General features: G+C 42.9%; 1 protein-coding gene and 1 long non-coding RNA gene across 2 annotated transcripts in view; one reads left to right on the forward strand and one right to left on the reverse strand.

Annotated features, from left to right (window-relative positions):
• Positions 1–22,550, forward strand: part of LOC308478525 — a 164,383-nt gene that overhangs the window by 70,026 nt on the left and 71,807 nt on the right. The window lies entirely within an intron of this gene.
• Positions 1–22,550, reverse strand: part of LOC308478397 (cytochrome P450 2J5-like) — a 59,718-nt gene that overhangs the window by 5,706 nt on the left and 31,462 nt on the right. Inside the window, exons 6-8 of the mRNA XM_081008089.1 lie at positions 8,749–8,890; positions 7,484–7,671; positions 6,880–7,021 (exon numbers count right to left, since the gene is read on the reverse strand). Coding sequence (XP_080864215.1) covers positions 6,880–7,021; positions 7,484–7,671; positions 8,749–8,890 — 472 coding nt within the window. The remainder of the gene's footprint in view (positions 1–6,879; positions 7,022–7,483; positions 7,672–8,748; positions 8,891–22,550) is intronic.

Here is a 22,550-nt window from a genome sequence, read left to right on the forward strand (position 1 = left end):
GGGTTTAGGAAACTGAGCTCAACTATTTCCACAGATATGCTTGGGTCTTGGGATACTGGCTTGGGGCTTGACTGACCTGATTATTGCAAGGATATTTGTGGATTAGATTATGCCTAACTGCTCAGTATTCAAGTGCTAAATAATGACTACAGATATCATTGGTTCAATAGGCACTGAGTATTCAGCAAGTTTGAAAACATCTGATCAGACCAGACCTGCTTTGCTTTTGTAGGCTCTTCAGATGCTGTTGGACTACAACACCCATCATCCCTGCCTTTGGCTGTGCTATCTGGGTCTGATGGGAGTTGGAACCCACCAACATCTGGGGGCCACCTTAGATTCTAAGGCATGAACATGACCTTTCGGAAACATATAGGACTTTTATTCTCAAAAGAGATTTTGCTTTCAGTGAATGTTTCAAATTAAATTAGCTCATGCACATCAACAGAGTCTATGTTTCTCCCTCCTTCAGTGGAGGCATACTAGGACCCAGGATCACAGTCTATTCATCTGAAAGAAACTCTGGACAGTAGTCAGCTCAGAGAAGGCCAACTGTTGACATTAATGGACCTGACTTAGTCATAGTCCTTCATTTTAATGGGTCTACTCTGAGTAAAGCTTAGTTGACTACCACCCTATTTTCAGCTCACATTGTAAGCGTTTGACTCCCCCCTCCCTCTTTCTCTGTGCAAAGGCTATTCCACCTTGCAAAACAATATTTCTATTCACATCACATGAGGAAAAGCATAAACAGCTAGCCTTGCCGTTTGCACTGTGCAATTCCATATAAATAGATTGCAGTCGGAAACAAAATCTTTCCCTTTCTCAGAAAGGCTACTGGATTGCCAATGAGCCTCCCTGCTTGGAATGTTTCATTTCAGAGAGGAGATTACGGGGCTGATTTGTAAGTTAGCCAGTTGGAGGTTTCATGCCTGTCTAGTTCTGTGCTCCCTTTCCCAGCCTTTAATCTATTGGTGATTAATGCCTATATGTAACCTTTGTTTTGTACTTGTGTTAACCAATCAGCAATGAGTTGCTTTGTGTTTGTGTCGACCAATCAGCAACGAGCACACCTGTGGCAATGTTGTAATATTCAATAAAAGAGTCTCCTCGGGGCTTGCTCGAGAGATGCCTCTCACATGACACTTGCTACTCGTCTGTCGTTATTTCAACCCAACATCTGGTGACCCCGACGTGGTGACCACCAACTGACGGAGCCCGCTCCAGAGGGGTGGTTGCTTGGCAACAAAATGGGAAATGGCACAGCCTCTACACTCTCCCACAAAAGTCTGCCCAGCGTTCTGAGTTAGCAGCTGCTGTTAAAGCGCTGCACCACTTCTCCTCACAGCCCTTTAATTTGGTAGTGGACAGTCTTTATGTTGCAAATGTCATAACTCGTTTACAGGGCAGTTATGTAAGTCCCTTATTGGATGACAACTTATTGAGCCTTTTCCTGTCCTTACAATTGCTTCTCTCTAATCGCTCCCACCCACTATTTGTGGTGCACATTCGTTCTCACCAACCCTTCCCAGGCTTTCTCACTGATGGCAATGCAAAAGCAGATTCTCTGCTTAGGGCTTTTCCTGTTTCCCCCATTGAAAGTCATGCTTTCCATCATCAGAATGCGAAGGCTCCTAGCCGCCAATTCCAAATTCCGTTGGAAGCGGTTCGTGCAATTATCCAACAATGCCCTCAATGCTCTAATCAGATTGGCCACCCCAGCCCTGGAGTTAATCCCCGTGGGCTGGAAGCCAACCAGTTATGGCAAATGGATGTAACTCACTTCGCCCCTTTTTCACCTTGGAAGTTCATACATGTTTGCATTGATACGTTCTCTGGCTTTATTTGGGCCACCCCTCAAAGGGGAGAACAGGTTAAACATGTTTGCAATCATCTTGTTCGTACCATGTCAGTCATGGGCAAACCTCATTCCTTGAAAACTGACAATGCCCCAGCGTACTGTGCAAAAACCTTTGCTCAGTTCTGTGAAACTTGGAATATTCACCACTTATTTGGCATCCCCTATAATTCTCAAGGCCAAGCGATTGTTGAACGTGCCAATCGCACTTTAAAAACTGCCTTGATTCGACAAGAAAAGAAGGCCGGAGTCCCAGCCTCACTCTCTGAAAAGGAAGGCTGGTTGGCTAGTGTTCTCTTTACTCTCAATCATTTGAATGTTTCCATACAGGATCATCAATCTTATACTCGCCTCCAGAAGCATTTTCAGCAAGCAGAGATACTTCCAGCCCCACTGGTCTGCTATAAGATATTACCCTCCAACAAATGGAGTGCCCCCCCAGGACTCGCAAGCGGGGAAATTGTAATGGACCAGTGACATGGGGCCAAATAAAATCACTCTCATTTCAGGAAAACTGATCACCTGGGGAAAGGGTTACGCTGCAGTCTCTACTCCACAGGGTGCTCGCTGGGTTCCCGCACGCTGCATCCGCCTATACCATGGCGTGGTGACAGACCCTACAGATCGCCCAGGATGCGGCGTCCAGCTGAACAGCTTAGAAAGGAAAAGCAGCTTGAAGCAACCCCTGAGAATTTGCTTCTGTGTATCATCTCCTGCCTTAATATTAATTCCATGATAGTGCTCATTTTCAGCGTGTTGTTTTTGCCTCTTTCTGCTTCCGCTCCTAATAGCGATAACTACACACCAACAAATGTGTGGGAATCTTTTGCAAAGACCCTCAATATTTCTTCCTTTTGCCTAACCCAACAGGTGTCAATAGGTGAAATCTTTGGCTCCTGCCTTATCCCTGTTTGCCATGACCCTTTTGATATACAAAATGTTACCTGGTTTTTCTCATCCCTACCCAAAAATGATTCTCTCCGCACCCTTGGTTATTCCGGTTACTATGTCTGGGGTGACCAAGTGCGCCGACGCCCACCTCTGGCCATTGACTTATTGACCCCATACGTGGCTTCTTTTAATGTCACTTGCGCCCGTATGGTAAATTGCACAAAAACCAACTGTGTAAAAATGGGCAAGGATAATTTCCACTGCTCTAATTATGTAAATATTTCTTATGTATATAAATACACAGAACTACCTGCAGGCTGGTTCTGGTCGTGTCCTGGCTATACATTTAATTACATTCCAGCAAACATCAGCCATGGAACACCCTGTTGCTTAAGCCGTTTGTCCATCGTATTACCCAAAAAGCATCATTTGACCCGCTCTTGATATCACCGCTCTATTGAATTGACTAATGATTGTGACGATTCAATTTCTCTTCCCAGTAGGTCTGAATATATCTCTTTAGCTGTTTCTCTCCTAGGAGTCCCTGGATTGGCTGTACGCAATAGTAGGAACATAAACTCTTTAGCTTGTTCTGCAACAAAAGCCCTGAATTATACTTCTCAAGCTCTTCACCTTTTGAATAAAGAACAAAGTGAACTCCAGCATGGCCTTCTGCAAAAGCGCGCTGCTATCGATTACTTATTGATGCTTCATCATTGTGGCTGTGAACAAGTGGCTGACATGTGTTGTTTCAATATTACTGATAATTCTAAAGCCATTCAAAGCCAAATCTCTCATTTGCAAAATCTTACACACCACATTAAACAGGAAGTTGGATTTTCTGGCCTCTGGGATTCTTTCACCAAGTGGTTTACCGCTTGGTTGCCAAACCTGACTTGGCTTCGTAGTCTCTTTCAATATGCCATTGTCATAATATGTATATTAATTTTGCTATGTTGCTTCCTCCAATGCATTCCTGGACTCATAAGTCTTTTGTCTTGGCTTCTCTCTCCCCCTCAGCCACCCAATAAAATCATTGCTGCCTACTTTGCGAAATGGCAGCACCAACAGTAAACATTAGGGGAGATGTGGGCAGACTTATTTCAGGCATGCGCTGGCATACCACATATCCCAAAGTATTTTTGTCCTGTCAACCCTGGCGAACTTATTTCGAGCATGCGCTGGCATACCACGTATCCCGAAGTATTTTTGTCTTATTCACCCAGAACACCTCGCAAACAAGAAAAGAAAGGGGGAGATGAAGGGAAGCTCTGCTTCTGCACATGACTGCGGCATGATGCGAAGACTTGCTTCTAAGCTTTTCTCTGCTTCTGCACATGCTGCACAACCCGTTCTAAATACCAAGACATTCCCTCATCTCCCTAGGATGTTCAGTTCATATTAAGTTCATGAATACATTATACTGACCTGTTCTTAATGCATAGTTGACTACATCTGCGGAACGTGATTATTATATTCTTTCATGTTATGATCAATCATTAGTAATTGTTTTAGTCTTGCTACATCAATCACTAGTTATAATTTAATTAGGAGGTTTCATGCCTGTCTAGTTCTGTGCTCCCTTTCCCAGCCTTTAATCTATTGGTGATTAATGCCTATATGTAACCTTTGCTTTGTACTTGTGTTAACCAATCAGCAACGAGTTGCTTTGTGTTTGTGCCGACCAATCAGCAACGAGCGCACCTGTGGCAATGTTGTAATATTCAATAAAAGAGTCTCCTCGGGGCTTGCTCGAGAGATGCCTCTCACATGACACTTGCTACTCGTCTGTCGTTATTTCAACCCAACACAAGGCAAATCTCCACTCTCTCCTCTCCTCTCCTGCCTGTTCCTCCCCCCTTTTTTTCTTTTCGTTCCCCATCCAAGCGTTCGATCCACCCTTGGAGCGATCGCCCTGCCCTGCCTGGCTGCTACCCTAAGGTAACGATTCAGCCATGCGATTGGAGCATGCATTCTTCAGAAGTCCCGCAAAAACCAGGAAGTGAGAAAGGCAGAGGGGTGGGTGAGAAAGTGAGAAAGGTGGAGGGGAGAGAAGCGCTCTTAAGCAGCCAGGGAGGCAAGCAGCGTCCTGCTACTGGTGGCAGCATTCGCAGCAGCAGCAGGATCCCCTATGCCCGAGATTCCCAATGGTCCGTTCCAGCTGAGGTGGGAAAGCGAATGTGCTGTCTGAGGGAGCCGCGCTGTGCTCCTTTCCCCTCCGTACCCGCTGTGGTGCAGGGCTGCGGGATCCAGCTGCTGCTGCTGCTGCTACTGCTAGAGAAAGAGAAGGTGACATATTTTTAGCTGATTCTGCGCCCCTGGTGGGGGCCCATATCACCACCCTCTAGCTACGGCCCTGCTTGGGACCCACACGTGCACATACAACTATGGGGCCTCCATTGTTTACCATCTGGACCTCCCTACATATGCCACCCCTGCCCTGTCCCTGAGAGAGGCAGCACTGCAAGCACCAGGATACTGCTGTTCCCTGTCACACATCACCACTGCAAGCCACCCAACTTCTTTTCAGGCAGCAATGCTGGTTCCCACCAAGGTGAAGTAAACTTGGCAGGACAGTTTGCTCATGGTCTTAACCCCTTTCTGCATTGCTGATTTGGGCAGTTGACCAAAGTTTTCCTTTCATTATTAAAAATCAAGTTTTATTGAACGTTTTATGCGTGAGACACAATAATAGCCATGCTAATCTAAAAGGGAAAATAATAAAAAAATAGGAAAGGAAGAAAAGATTGAAAAGAAATAAAGGAAATTACAAGGTCCTCTATCAAAATTAAATCTTCACCCTTATTCTGCACACAGAAAAGTGAGCCCTCCCAGTTCTCACTGGGAGCTAGACCCTCTTACACTGTCTTCTAGCCCTGGGAGATGCTCTCTGCCCTGCCCCTCCCACAGGACCCTTCATCTTCAATCCATCCTCTTCCTGAATGTATCTTCCTTGATATGAGATAGGGAACAAAACATAAGTATAGCAAGAAGAAAGAAAGGTTAGCACTGACCAGGCTAGACAATTGACAGCAGCCTTGATGTTTTCCCTATCCTAACTATGTCTGTTTTGCCAAAGTGTTATTCAGAATGTTTATCAGCGGCCTTTGACACCATCGACCATAACATCCTTCTGGACCGTCTAGAGGGGCTGGGAGCTGGGGGCACTGTCATACAGTGGTTCCACTCCTTCCTCCTGGGCCGTGTCCAGAAAGTGGGGGGGGATGAGTGTTCAGACCCCTGAGCTCTCACTTGTGGGGTGCCTCAGGGTTCCATCCTCTCCCCCATGCTTTTTAATATCTATATGAATGTTACACTGATCACTGCAGATGGTGACAGCAGCCACGAAATTAAAAGACGCCTGCTTCTTGGGAGAAAAGCAATGACAAACCTAGACAGCATCTTAAAAAATAGAGACATCACATTGCCAACAAAGGTCTGTATAGTAAAAGCGATGGTTTTCCCAGTATGTAGTGATGTATGGAAGTGAAAGCTGGACCATAAAGAGGCTGATCGCCGAAGAATTGATTATTTTGAAATATGGTGCTGGAGGAGTCTGCAAGAAGATCAAATGTATCCATTCTTAAGGAAATCAGCCCTGGAAGGACAGAGCCTGAAGCTGAGGCTCCAATACTTTGGCCACCTCATGAGAAGAGAAGACTCCCTGGAAAAGACCCTGATGTTGGGAAAGATGGAGGGCACAAGGAGAAGGGGATGACAGAGGACGAGATGGTTGGATAGTGTTCTCGAAGCTACCAGCATGAGTTTGACCAAACTGTGGGAGGCAGTGGAAGACAGAAGTGCCAGGCGTGCTCTGGTCCATGGGGTCACGAAGAGTCGGACACGACTAAACGACTAAACAACAACAACAAGGGAGCGCAATCTGGACAGTTCTGTCAGGGGCGCAAGATCACCTAGCTATGGCTCTGGTCCCAAGCCACCAACCTAGAGATCCCCTTAACTTGCCAGTGCCTTGCCCCATTCTGCTGACCAGCAGTGCCACTCCAGCTAGAAAGATGCTCCTTCTGCTCTGGCCCACTCCCTTCTGTGCTGCTGCTGATGTCATTTCCTGGAAGCAGACCAGTAAGCACATCTACAGATCACAACATAGCTTGGTCTTCTGAATTTACCTGCACCAAATGGCAGATATTCTTCTCTGTTCATGAATTGTCCATCCTTGTCCAAAAAATGATTTGGGTTGAACTCTGCAGGTGTCTCCCATCGTGTTGGATCAAGAAGAACAGAGCGCAGATCAGGAATAATCATAGTCCCCTGCAAATAAGAAACAAGTGACTTGGAATGCATTCACATCAATACAATAAGTCCCACACTATCCCAAGACTAATCATTGCAGATACTGATCTGAATAATAATAATAATAATAATAATAATAATAATAATAATAATTTTGGTGGATGGCTTTGTATTCATCACTGTAAAAACTTTCTGTACAGGCAGGACACAAGGGGACTTTCCCCCACCTCTTTTAAAATGAAAGTTCACAACCAGGCTGAGACCTCTGGCCACTACAAGCTTCTCCCCTGCCACAATTGCCCCATGGAATGGCACTTGCTGATGGTGAAACATGTCTGCAGATGGAGCTCCTGCTCTTGCCCTTCAGATTTTTGACTAGACAGGAAGTTCCTGTACGGCTGGCTGCATCTCTCAATATGCAACCTTTTGCTGCTCTTTGTTCTTGGGCTACAGGAGTGCAGCTGTATCATACTGTTATACCTTGGGAATGAGAAAACCACGCAGCTTCAAATCCTTTGTACATTGCCTAGGGAACCCCAAAAAACTGGCAAATTTAAAGCGCTGCATCTCATGAATCACAGCATTGGTGTAGGGCAGTTTCTTCTTATCTTGATAGCAGATTGAGTGAGCAGAACCTATGACATCTTCTATTTCCTTGTGCATTTTATCTGAAGAGAATGACGGAAACAGATAATGATTGTTAATACTGCATTTTATTTCAGTTGGACATTTATTTCCCTTGAACATATTCCATAAATCTCTGTGAATGAGTCCCAGGTTCTTGCATTCAAAGCCCACCTCATCCTCCAAAGAGTTTAAGTCAGTCTATATGGTCCTTCCCCACTTAGATCCCAGGTAAGAAAAGTTTGAAAGTGAAGCTCATCTCAGTAGTTTCTGGTTGCCAGAACTGTCTGGATTTGCTGAAGGGCTGGGATCAAAGACTGTCATATATTCATTCTCCACCCCCAGCCCTCAATATTTCCTGTTTACTTACACTGGCATGCTTTCGAACTGCTACGTTGGCAAAAGCTGGGACAGAGCAACAGGAGCTCACCTGTCTTATGGATTCGAACTGCCAACCTTCTAATCAGCAATCCCTAGACGCTCAGTGCTTTAGACCACAGTGCCACCCGCATCCCTCATGTAATGGAGCATGGAGAGGCAGGAATGAGGCTCAGTTACTTATTTCACAGCAGGGGCATTCTTGTACATTTGCTGCATAAAGAAACTGCTAGCAGATTTGCAAAACAAAACAGGTTGTGGTATGGTATCAAACTGGAGGGGGGAATGTGTTGATTCCTGCATTGCAGGGGGTTGTATTAGAAGACCCCTGGGGTCCCTTCCAACCCTACTATTGTAGGCTTCCTTATGACAAATGACAGAGCATTGCCATGAAACTCATCTCCAACTATAAACTTCCTAGAGACATTTTATTCTGTTACTTGACTATTCTGCTCATTCAGTGAATGTAGGGCAAGGCCCATGGTTTCCCCCCAGTCCCAGCTTTCTGGGCATTTTACTTTTTTCCTTCTGTTAATTATAGGTTCTAGAAACTATGTAGGAAAATGTTGGTGGGGAAAATATCTTTCCAGACATGAAAGTCAAAAACATTTAGCTTATTTCGATATCGTTTACCTTCCATAATTTACATCATAAACTCACTTTTAACTCTTTCCGATATGACACCTTTAAAGAACTATGCTCCACCCTAGTGGTCAAGAGAAGCCCTGGCTCTCCTCTCTCACCTTGGATATCTGGATGACTTGCCAGGAGGAGAAGTGCCCATTGCAAAGAACTCCTGGTTGTGTCCGACCCTCCTATAAAGAGGTCAAAAATGCACTGGGCCAAGTTTTCTTCATCATAGGTGGACTCTGGGTCATTCCTGCTCTGGTGTTGAAAATGGGGAAAGTGACATGTCATTTACATGCATTACATTCTGTCCTTCAGCACTTTATCTTCTTTCCCCCAATTATTACCATACCACCCACACATGCTTCATGAGAGGTGGGGTGTCCTCTTATAGTGCCTAAGGTGAAATGGGAAGCTGCTGCCACCCCCCTTACTGTTGCTGCCCTCACTTGCTGGATCATCACCTTTTCATGGTGAGTGGGCTTGCACATTCCTATGACCCTTGTGAGTGAAGCCATTGGGAATCTCATACTCCCAGCAGGGTCACCCAAGGCAGTAAGGTCAAAGGGGAGGAGCTAGACAAAGAATGATCCAAGAAGTCATCAACGGCAGAACAGGCGGGTGATAACAAGTGGTATGTTACAAAGGAATTTACTTGTCGCCATGACAACTCATGCCATCAGAACAGAGCCTTACTGCGAAGACTGTTCATTGGTTAGTGTGCACTGATCTATAGACATAAAACAAATTCATGTACAGGCGTCTTCCAAAAAACCCATCCCAAACCCAAACACCCAAAGTTCCATGGTGATCAGCATATGGTAACAGGGGCAGGATTGTGAAATCTGGAAGCCCTTAGTCATGAAACAGCACATGGTTGGTGGATACAGATTCAGTCATTCTGACTCAAGGAACAAGGCAGTTGAGCAGCTCGGCAGCTGTATCCATGACTGAGCAGCCCTTTTTAGGATCTACTCTGCTCACTCCAAAATGGGGGAGGGGCTAGAAAGGGTGCCCTAAACATAGTCTGCCTCTCTTTTTCCCTGACTGGATTACCACCCCCAGTGGGGTCACCACCCAGCGGTGGTAAAAGACAATTGAACTTTGGAACATGGAATATATGGACAGATATAACACAGATAATGAGCATCCTGAACGCAGAACTGCCATCATTGCAAGAGAGACTTGACGTTTTAACATCAATATTGCAGTGCTTCAAGAGACTCAAAGAGCAGGCAAGGGACAACTGAAGGAAGAAAAAGGAGGCTACACATTCTTCTGGAAAGGTCTATCTGAACAAGAATGTCAAATATATGAGGTAGGCTTCGCTATCAAAAACAATCTTGTAAAGCTCCTGTCAGAAGTCCCTACCAGACTTCTGGTAAACTCACCAAAAACCAACAGGCTACTATTACCAACACGCTCATTCAACAAAAAAATTAAATTTAAAACTTCATGGAGGCATCCTCAGTCAAACCACTGGCACCTCTTAGACTATGTTATTGTCTGTGCTAAAGATTTCCATGATGTGCTCCTTACCAGAGCCATGACGAGTGCCGACAAATGCTGGACAGATCACCGACTAATACGTTCCACGATGGCTATCAAGATTATACCTCAACACAGGCTTCAAGGAAGGAAACCAAGGTGCAAAATGAACACTCAAGCCCTTCAAGATCCCATTAACCGGGATTGCTTCCAAACAACTCTATTTTTTTAAAATATTTTTTATTAGGAATTTCAACATAACATTTTATCAAAAATACATCATCCTCATTCCCCCCCCCATTTTCCCTACCCTTTCCCCAAAAAGAAAAAAACCACCCTCCCACCCACCCTGACTTCCCTCAGCTCCTCTCTCTGGTTTTTCAGCACATAATATCTCTGCATGTTATAAAATTGTAAATATCCTTAATTTATCTATCTATATATTACCAGTAAAAGGGTTGTGAATGTTTCTTCAAAACCTGCCAAGGAGTCCAGTTCATTTTCTTGTTTCTTTAAGTACTTTGTAAAGGGTTCCCATTCTTCTTTAAAATCACAGCTGTCCTTATCACGTAGTTTGTATGTCAATTTCACCAGTTCCGCATAATCCATCAGTTTCTCTTGCCACAGTTCTTTGGTCAGGATTTCTTCATTTTTCCATCCTTGTGCTATTAAGACTCTTGCCGCTGTTGTTCCATACATGAAGATGTTTTTCAATTTCCTTGGCAGGTCTTTTCCTACAATCCCTAACAAAAATGCTTCAGGCTTTTTTATAAATGTTAATTGGAACATTTTCTTCAACTCATTGTATATCATTTCCCAGAATTTTTTAAATTTTGCTACAATCCCACCACATATGGTAAAAAGTCCCTTCTTTTTCCATACATTTCCAAGACATATTTGAACCAGTTTTATACATTCTTCCTATTTGCACTCGTGTTATATATCATCTATACATCATTTTCATGTAATTTTCTTTCAGCAAAGAGCAATCTGTATATTTTGAATCAGTTTTCCACAATCTTTCCCAAACTTCAAGCATTATTTTGTGTTCTATATCTTGTGTCCATTTAATCATAACTGATTTCACCTCTTCATTTTTTGTTTCCCATTCTAGCAGAATACTATATGCACCTTTCAGCAGCTTCACCTTCCCTTCTACAACTTCCTTTTGGAATCTAGATGTCGTATAGCTAAATCCTTTCTTATTGTCTTCTTTGTATATTTCATGTAGTTGCCAATAGTGTAACCAACTCTGAAAGTGGTCTTTTATTTCCTCATAATCTCTTAGTTTCCATTTTCCTCCTTGATGCTTTAGCAAATCAACATACGTAAAGCACTTTCCTTTCTTTCCAAGTGGTTTGAGCAGTAAAGCTTCATGTTGTGAAAGCCACCAAGGGGTCTTCTGTTCTAACAAATCTTTATATCTCTCCCATTCTCTCATTAATGATTTCCTAATTATATAGTTATAGAAACTTTTATGAACCTTCCCTTTCCCATACCATAAGTATGTGTGCTAGCCAAATCTATTGTCATGTTTTTCCAATTCTAATGCTTCTTGCTTTTCCAACTTCATCCAGTCCCTAATCCATACCAGGCATGCAGCTTCATAATACAATTTAAGGTCTGGGAGGGCAAAACCGCCTCTATCTTTTATGTCTGTAAGTAGCTTATATTTTATCCTTGGCCTTTTGCCCCCCCCCCCCCCAGATTAACTTAGAAATTTCTTTCTGCCATTTTTAAAAACATTCATCTTTCACAATTACTGGGACTGATTTGAAGGGGAATAGCACTTTAGCAAGCACATTAATTTTAACTGCCACTATTTTTCCTAACAGTGAGAGATTCATTCTGCTCCATATTTCTAAATTTCTTTTTATCTCAAGCCAAATTTTTTCATAATTGTCTTTGTATAAGTTTATATTTCTTGATGTTAGCCATATACCTAAATATTTAACCTTTTTATGGACTTCTACATCAATGTTTTGCTCCAATTCTTTTTTTTCTTCTTCCTTCAAGTTTTTAACTGGCATTTTGTTTTATTCCTGTTTAATTTAAATCCTGCCACTTCCCAAATTTCTGAATCTGCTTCCAAACAACTCTTAAGGACCATCTGCTTTCAGAATTCCCTGATAACATCGAGGAACACTGGACCAAGCTAAAAACATTCATTATTGCAGCCTGTGAACAAAGTATCGGATAGCAAACCAAGAAACACGAGGACTGGTTTGATGAGAAAGACAGTGAGATTGAACACATGATTGACAAGAAAAGGAAGGCCTTTCAGATCTGACAAAGAGACAGAAACTGTGCCACTAAGAAAAAAAAAAACCTATGCCAACGCTAAGGCTGAGGTTCAAAGAAGAACCAGAGAACTAAAAAACACCTGGTGGATTAAAAAAAGCTCAAGAGATCCAGTGCTTAGCTGACACTCATGATGCACAGAATTTCTTTAAAGCCACAAAGACCATGTATGGGCCAATAAATCATGGCATATGCCCCCTATGCTCAGCAGACAGTACCACACTTCTAAAAGATAAAGAAGCTACTGCACTGCACTGGAAAGAACATTACCAACATCTCCTTAACCACAACTCCCCCATAGCTGCTGAGGTCCTCTCACAAATTCTGCAAAAACAAGTTAGAGATGAGCTTGCAGTATCTCCTAATCTGGGAGAGTTGTGTACAGCCATTAACCAAATGAAAAACAACAAAGCCAGTGGACCTGACAGAATACCTGCTGAAGTCTTCAAAGTGGGTGGAATTGAACTTACACAACAACTTCACAAGCTCATCGAAACAATCTGGGAGAGAGAAGAAATCCCAGCAGACTATAGGGATGCCAAAATTATCAATCTCTTTTTAAAAGGTGACAGAATTGAGGCATTTCTCTATTAGCTGCGGCTGGCAAAATTCTTGCAAGGATCTTAGCAAACCGTCACTTAACAATATCCAAGGTGACCCTTCCTGAATCCCAAAATGGTTTTTGGCCTTCTAGGGGGACAGTGGACATGATTTTCACCACTAGACAGCTTCAAGAAAAATGCTGAGAGCAAAACCAACCCTTGTATATGGCATTTATTGACCTAACTAAGGCTTTTGACACTGTAAATCATAATGCCCTGTGGACTGTTCTTCTGAAGATTGGCTGCCCAGATAAATTTGTGAACAACATTTGGCTCCTCCATGATAATATGACAGCCACAATCAAGGATAACAATGGCTCTCAGAGTGAACCATTCACAGTGGGATCAGGTGTTAAACAGGGTTGTGTTATTGCCCCAACACTATTCATTATTTTCATTGCCATGATCCTACACTTTGTTGAAGGGAAACTCTCCACCAGAGTAGATATTGTTGATTTAAAGCAGAGTCCCGTGCCCAGCGGAAGGATGAGGAGTACGTGCTGCATACTCTATATTGCTTTATTTACAGTTCAAAGCTGGTATATTACAGAAAGACATCTTGCCTCTGCCGGAGCAGAAAAATGCATCCTCTCTCCTCGACAGCTCGGAGAGAATCACAAAGTGAAACAGCAAAGTACAGTGAAAAACAGGAAACCAGTGTACGTCACATCCAGTCTCCCTTTCCCGTGAGAAACTCCAACAGTACAGACGTGTGGAATGTAAACACCTGTCTCGTGACAAGCCCTTTCGCTGCACAGTGAAGGAAAGCAGAAACCAACATCCTCCCCCTTTCTGTGAACATCACTGGGCAGCGTGTTCGTACAATATCAGTACAAACCCAACTTCTGCACATAGGTACAGTGTTGATCCCTCGATACAATCTTGGACAATACATCAGCAGGAATTTCATTACCTGGCATATAGGACACCGTTACGAGTCCCTTCTGAATACATTCCCTAGCATGCTGCAACTTTAATTGCAAGTGCTTCGTGCTTTGCTTACAACCTTCAGACTTCAGCAAAGCCAAACATGCTTTGTTGTCCTGGTAAACCTGGATTGGACATTTGACAGGAATTTTCATATCTTTGCACAATTGTACTAACCATTCACAATCCTTAAGTGAATAAGACAGTGCATTCAGTTCAGCTTCACAAGTACTTAAACTAACTGTTGTTTGCTTCTTGCATGACCAATCAAACAGACCTTGATTGTACATGTAGCAAACTCCAGACGTACTTTTCCTGTCTGTAGTGTCACTTCCAAAACTTGCATCTGCAAATATCTCAAGACCACCAGACTTCTGATTGTTAAATCTCAGTCTGTAATGCATAGTGCCTTTCAAATACCGCGCTATGCGTTTCAGAGCTTTCCAATCCTTGACACTAGGATTGTTGACTTGTCTGCTTAGCAAATTACAGCTAACAGCAATGTCTGGTCTTGAACATCTGGCAATGAAGTTTAGCTTGCCTAGCACACTTCTGTACAGGGTAGTGTCAGAAAATGCTTCTTCAGTGTCATCTACCTGATAACCTGTTGTCATCGGTGTGTCTACAGGGTTAGCATCCATCAGATTTAGTTTGCTTAACACATCAGCAATTTTCCGTGACTGGTGTACTAGAATGTTACCATCTTGATCTCTCTCTATTTCCAGAGATAAGTAGTTGTTTACCTCACCAAGATCTTTCATGTCAAAGTGCTCTTTCAGTTGAGCTAGGGCGTTATTGTACATTGCGACATCTTTCCAAAAGAATAACAAATCATCAACATAAAACAAACAGTACAGTTTCTTTTGCCCCTCCTCTTTGACAAATACACATGGATCAGCTTTTCCTTGCTGAAAACCTAGAGAAAACAATACTTCAGTGAGTTTTGTGTGCCAACACCGTGCACTTTGTTTGAGACCATAAAGGGATTTCTTCAGAGCACAAACAAATCCCTGTTTTACCTGTACGCCATCAGGTGGAAGCATATAAAGTGATTCATCCAGAGATCCGTACAGAAAAGCTGTATTAATATCATGGTGACTAATGTGTAGATTTTCCTCTGCAGCTAGCTTGAGCATAAGCCTAATGCTTTCATATCTCACTGTCGGTGAATAGGTCTCGTGATAGTCTTCACCTGGTACCTGTGCAAAACCTCTGGCTACCAATCTGGCTTTGTGTCTGACTATCTTGCCATTTTGATCTGTCTTCGCTTTGAAGACCCATTTGCTTCCAAGCAGTTTCATTCCTGGAACTACTGGAACTAGCTCCCATGTTTTGTTCCTTTCTAAGGAATCAAGCTCAGCCTTCATGGCATTTAACCATGGCTCAGCTTCCTTTGAATCCAAACCCTGGATGTCTTGGAAACTTGAAGGTTCAAATACCTTCTTGGAGCTTTTAACAGCTGTTACTGCTATCGTAGCAAACTCATCAGCAAATCTCTTTGGAGGTCTGCCTTTTGTGGCTCTTTGTGACCTGCGAATTAGCCTTAAGTCTTCAACACTCTCCTCTTCCTTCTTAGGAGAAAAACGACCTACTGTGAACAATGGTTCCTCCAATTCTTGATCAGAGCTTTCAGAGGGTCGCATAGAGGCTTTCGCACTCTTGAAATCCTCTGAATCACCCGATTCAGTTTCAGATTCAGACTCAGAACCTTCATCAGTGGGTGTGGGTTGTTGTGGTTGCTTTTGACTATCCTCAGTCTCATCACCGTCATCAGGATAACATTGGAAAATTCCCACATTCTCCCCCCACTTTGCATTATACTCAACACTTCTCGTGAGCTTAATTGTCTTAGAGTCAGTCATCATTATTCTGTAAGACCCTTTCTGATAACCTAGAAAGATACCATGCAATCCACGCTTGTCTAACTTGGAGTTTTGTGGTGAGCGAACCCACATGTCAGAACCAAAAATCTTCATGTGTTTGATGTATGGCTTCTTGCCAAACATCTTCTCATAGGGGGTACAACCAATCGCTGAAGATAACCTGCGATTGTAACTGTAAACAAAACACGAGAGAGATTCGGCCCAATAACTCTCTGGAAGATTGGCATCATGCAGCAAGGTTTTTAACCCTTGAAGCAATGTCTGATTTGCCCGTTCCGCAAGTCCATTCTGCCATGGCGAGCGAGGACTAGACAAATCGTGTTGAATTCCTTTCTCAGTCAGAAAAGCTTCAAACTGCTGAGAAGTGAATTCTCCCCCGCGATCACTGAAAAGAGTCTTTATCTTCTTACCATGCACATTTTCCAACCAAGCACAGAATTCCTTGAACCTAGGAAAAGCCTCTGATTTGTGCTTGAGATTGTACACAAAAATATATCTAGAAAATGCATCAATGAGAACCATGAAGTACCTATTTCCACCCAAAGAGGGCGCTAGTGGTCCAACTAAATCAGCATGAACAACCTGGTATGGTTCTGTAGCTTGCCTACTAGACACCTTACCTTTCGCAGCCATTTTCACCTTGTTTGCTGCGCATGCTTTGCACTTCATGTGGTACCTGCAGGGTTTAATAGTCATACCTTCAACCAAGGCAGGCATTTTAGATACTGCCTCAAAATGCAAATGACCAAATTTTCGGTGAAAATCATGAATACATTCTGCATGCAAACTTTTGTTAGAACCTGCAATGCAACAAGTGTCATCCTTTTCAACATCATCATAATACAAAACAAACAAACGATCAACATATTCAGCATGCAATACATAATCATTTTTCTTTGTGATGATGCACTTCTTGTTCTTGAAGGATACGTCAATGTTCCGCTCATTCAGCTGTCCAACGCTGAGCAGATTATGTTTGGCGTCTGGCACGTAAAGCACATTCTGTATCGATAAGTCCAAACTGTGAAGAACAACAGTTCCGTAGCCTTTACTGGGAATAGTGTGGTCATCCGCCTGGTGAATCGCACCTTCCTGCGGTGTAAAAGACACAAACAGTCTCTTATCGTTGCACATGTGGTGGGTTGCCGCTGAATCAACAACGAAGAAAGATCTAGACGTCTTCTGGACCTCTGCAACCTTTGGAGTGAAGCGTGAAACCATAGCCTTGTGCTGCGTTGTCCTAGACACCGGACCTTTGCCTTTGCCTCGGCCTTTTCCGCGCGATGAGCTATCGCTGCGCTGTTCTGTCTTGGCCCTGGGATATCTGCATTCCCTCTTCATATGGCCTAGACGTCCACACGAGTAGCATTTCACTGCCTTCAAAGCTTTGGCGCCATCTGGTGGTTCCACTGCACTATGGGATGACGTCTGTGAAGACTCCCCCTTGCCCATGCAGCTAGCACCCCGGCGATCTGCTTCATTTAAAATCACGGCAGTTACATAGTCCACTGTTAGCTGAGCGGTTGGTTGCACAGCAATCTGAGTTGCAACAGACTCCCAACCTGAACCCAAAGATTGTAGTATCATGAAAGAATACACAGCCTCTGGAAAGTTGAGTCCTCTCTGTTGCAGCTCATGTCTCAGATTTTGCATCTCCATCAGATGTAAACGCACATCTCCACCTTCAGCAAGAGCCATATTATGCAGCTTGTTAAAGTAAAACATAGTGGACCCAGCTTCTGTCCTTAAGTGAGCTTCTCTCAAAGCTTCCCAAATTTCTCTGGCTGAGGTCTTATCACGCAATAGACAGAGCTCTTCTGGGGATACTATCAATGTAAGAGTTCCCCTTGCTTTGGAATCCTTAGCTTCCCATGCATCTGTAACTGGAACTGGGGGGGTTTCTGTAATCACCTCAAACAAACCCTCTTTCCGCAGAATTGCCTCTGCATACAGAACCCAGTCCGCGTAATTTTTCTTGTTGAGCTTAGGAATCCCACAAGCATCCTGAAGGGCCATCATGACTCTGGCATTAGCCTTCAGCGTCATATATGCTGCTTTAAATCTTGCTGCGTCACTGCTGCAGCTGCTTTATTCCAAAAGCGCACTTAAAAGTTACTTTCGATTTCCCCAGCATAGTGACTTGTGCCTGGGAGCCTTTTGCCTATTCCCGGCAAAACGGCTTTGAAAGTTCAAAGTCCAGCCATAAAGCCATTAACTAGAAGCTGGCAGGCTGCCCGGAGCAGTAGCACATACCTCATCAATCACTTTTACGCGCAGAGCAGATTCCGTTCCGATCTGTCCCTCTGCATTCCGATCCTTTGCCGGCACTCCGATTTGACTTCTGGAGCCCATAACCACGTGTTGATTTAAAGCAGAGTCCCGTGCCCAGCGGAAGGATGAGGAGTACGTGCTGCATACTCTATATTGCTTTATTTACAGACTTCCGGGGGCGGCGCGAACGGCAATGGCGGTCCTCTTCTGAACGGGAGAGGAGGCTCCGCAGGCAACGGGTCGTCCGCTACGGCGAAGCGGAGACCCACTCTGGAAAACCCCAGGCGGCAAGAGCCTGGGGTCTTGAGGCTCGGTGGGCGCCTAGAGCGACCCTCCAAGTGCAGAAGGAACCCCGTAAGGGGCTCCGGAGCACGGAGGGGGGTTGCGGCGCTGTGAGCTGTTTCACAGCCTGAGGAGCGAAGCCGCGCTGCTACTGTCGGTGAGCGCTGATCCCTTTTCCTGCTAAATTACGGATCCGGACGAAAAAGCAACTAACTCGTGAGTAAAAGACTGAATCACTTGAATTTGAGACTTTAAAAGGGAAACTTAAATTGGCTTGAACTTGGCTGAGAGCGGAGAGACGTGGAAGCAGGAAGTCCGTCTTCCGCAGCCATTGAACTTGAAAAAAAAGCAATCAGCTGGAGGAGTGGAGGCTGAAAGAAAGAGACTCTAAGTTTTACAGATCTAAGCATCTATTTGAACTTGCATCTTAAAGTAAAGACTTTAAGCTAAAGATTTGGGATTTCTATTTGCACTTGACTTTCCTCCTCTTATTGGATTACAAACTAGAAGGTGAAACCCAGAATCAGGAGCTGCCTGAGTACTAAGGGAGCTGTCAGTACTGCAGATTTGGATACTGTATATTGGAACTTGAAACAATCTGAGGGTATTGAGACCTTTTAAATTTGAAACATTCTTTTTGGAGATAAATAAGCACTGTCTGCAACAAAGTGACCATTTATAAACTCTGCTAAACATTTGTATTTGAAGGTTCTTGGACATTAAATTAGACTCTGAAAGACAGATTAAGCTCCCTCTAGAGGATTGGATTATAACAGTGATTTTACATACACTTTTTACTTTCGATTCCCCTTGCTGTTTGCTTGCTCTGGACCTTTCCATTCCCATGGGAACAACTCAGTGTGACCTTGACTGACAGATAACGTTGGAATGAGTGGCACAAGAAAAAGAGGGAGAGCTAAACAAACAACTCTAACAACTCTAACCTCAGCCTCACAGACACGCAGATCATCTGTGCCTACTTTGCCCTCAGAAGTGGAGGGAGAGGGCGAAGCAGAGCAGTTACAACTGGAAGATATGGCCTCAGGAGCATCTGTTTCTGTACTAGACAAAATTTTTGAAAAATTGGAAGCTTTGGACAAGAAAGCAGATACGCAATCAGCAAAGATTGATAAAAACACAGAATGTCTAAATAAATTAACCACACAAGTGGTACAGAATGCACAAGCAATTGGACAGTTAACGGAGGCCTCAGCAGAAAATCGGAAATTGACTGAGGACACCAGACAAAGATTTGAAAATTTAGAGCAAGAGGTAAGACCACTCACTAAACAAGTCGGGGAACACCAGATTTATCTCTCGATGATAGAACTGCGAAACCGTGAGAACAACTTAAGGATTAGATCACTACAAGAGGCAGAAGAAGGACATCTAACTGAGTTTTTGACCAAAGAATTCTCCAAGTTCTGGAACTTGGAAGAAAAGGACTTTAAAATTGTGTCAGCTTTCAGACTTGGAAGATTTATAAAGAAGGAGAGGCCCAGAGACTGTTTGATAACATTGAGATCAAAGGAGGAAAGGGATAAGATTTTGGGACTACACTTTGTAAAATCACTGGAGGTGTTGGATAGAAGAATTGAAATTTATAAAGATATCCCAAGACTACTGCTTGATCTTAGAGCCGCCTATTCTGAACTTGTTAAACTACTAAGGAGCAACGCAATTCCATTCAGGTGGGAATTTCCCCAAGGATTATCTTTTACCTTTAGAGGGAGAAAGGTCAAAGTGAGAACACTTGAAGAGAGAGACAAATTCCTGTCTACATACGGAGAGGACCTTCAAAAAAGAATTGAACTACCTTCTGGGCCTGAGGCAACGCCAGTACCAACATCAGCATCTGTGGAACCTGAAGACCCTGAGAAGATACCACCCCTTGAAAAATAACCAGATAGTTCAGGATGTCTCTGCAACTGTTGAGCTGGAATATTAATGGTTGTAACATTCCGGAAAAAAGGAAGAAAATATTTCATATATTAAAAAAAGAACAATTGGACATTATTTGTTTACAAGAAACACATGTGACGAGGCTCCACAGAAAAGTGTTAATAAATAAAAGATTGGGCCAGGAATTTGTATCTTCGGACAAAGTTAAGAAGAGAGGCGTGGTGATATATGCAAAAGAGAGCCTGTCACCTAAATTCCTGTTTAAAGATGAACATGGAAGAATTTTGGCTATTGAGATACAATATCAAGGAGAGAAACTGCTGATATTAGGAATTTATGCACCTAATGAAGGGAAATCGGAATTTTACAAGAAGCTGCAGGAGACAATGCTGGACTATCTAGACTACAACAACATCATAATGATGGGAGATATGAATGGGGTCGTATCAACTAACATGGACAAGTCACAAAGTCAAAATGTTACAAAAGACGGCAGACTACCTAAAACCTTTTTTGAAATGACTGACAATATGGATTTGATTGACATTTGGAGGACAAAGAACCCACTAGGAAGAGAGGGAACATTCTTTTCTGAAGCCCAACTGACCTGGACAAGAATCGACCAAATATGGATTTCTAGAGGCCTGGCACCTAAGGTCAGAAAAGTGGAAATCTGCCCAAAGACCTGCTCCGACCATAATGCAGTAAAGATGGATATGACACTATTACCAACTGGATCCTTTAGATGGAAGATGAATGACAATTTGTTTAGAGATCAGGAAATTACCAAGAAGGCCCAAAAAGTTTTGAAGGACTATTTTGAGATAAACATGAATAATATGGTGGAAAAAAGAATAATCTGGGACGCAAGCAAAGCTGTAATGAGGGGATTCTTGATACAACAGAATGCAGTGAAGAAAAGAACACAAAATGAGAAAAAAGATAAGATCTTGGATAAAATAAAAGAATTAGAGAAGAAATTAAGAGTGAATCCGAAGTCACAGCCAACTCTGAGAGAAATTAAACTTTATCAAACACAATATTCTAAATTGATAAATCAGGAAATTGAATGGAAGGTTAAATTAATGAAACAAAAAACGTTTGAGTCGGCGAATAAATGTGGAAAACTGCTAGCTTGGCAGTTGAAGAGAAGACAAAGATTAAATACTGTTACAAACTTAGAGGTTGATGGAAAAAACATCCAGAATCCAGTGGACATTAGAAAGTGTTTCCAGAGATACTTCAAAAAACTATACACCCAAGGGCCGCAAGATGAGGTTGAGATTAAACAATTTTTGGCAAAAAACGGACTATCTAAATTGTCACAAGAAAATAGGACAACCCTGAATTCTAAAATAACACGACAGGAGATCGAACAAGCTATCCAGAACATGCAACTTGGCAAATCTCCAGGACCAGATGGGCTGACCTCCAAGTACTATAAGACATTGAAAGACTATTTGATACAACCTTTGATGGAGGTCAGCAATGAAATTATGGAGGGGAGGAGGGCACCGGAGTCGTGGAAGGAAGCGTTTATCACATTAATACCAAAGTCGGAAGCTGAAAAGACACAACTTAAGAACTACCGTCCCATCTCTCTTTTAAATGTGGATTACAAAATATTTGCAGACATTTTGGCAAATAGATTTAAAAAAGTTTTAAATGAAGTAATTCATAAGGACCAGGCTGGCTTTCTCCCAGGAAGACATCTGTTTGCCAATACAAGGAACATTATTGACATTTTGGAACTTTTGCAAACAGACATAAACACAAAAGCAGTTTTAATTTTTATAGATGCGGAGAAGGCCTTTGACAATATCTCCTGGAAATTTATGATGGGAAATTTGAAAGAGATGGGAGTGGGACGGGGTTTTGAGAATGGGATTGAGGCGATATATTCAGAACAGAAAGCTAAACTGATAGTTAATAATGTGGTTACAGAAGAGTTTAAAATTGAAAAAGGGACACGACAAGGTTGCCCTATCTCCCCTTTGTTATTTATTTCGGTTCTGGAAGTGCTATTGAACATGATTAGAAGGGATCGGTTGGTGGAAGGAATTCAGGTCGGTCAGAAACAATATAAATTAAAAGCTTTCGCAGATGACCTGGTTTTGACCTTGCAGAAGCCAGAGCCCAGTACGAAAAGAGTATTACAATTGATTAATGACTTTGGTCGGGTGGCTGGATTTAAATTAAATAAACAGAAAACTAAGGTTTTGGGGAAAAACTTGACTAATACAGAGTCAGAACGGTTTCAGA

Source organism: Podarcis pityusensis (genome assembly GCF_964106645.2).
Source record: "Podarcis pityusensis genome assembly, chromosome: 5".
Classification (NCBI taxonomy): Eukaryota; Metazoa; Chordata; class Lepidosauria; order Squamata; family Lacertidae; genus Podarcis; species Podarcis pityusensis.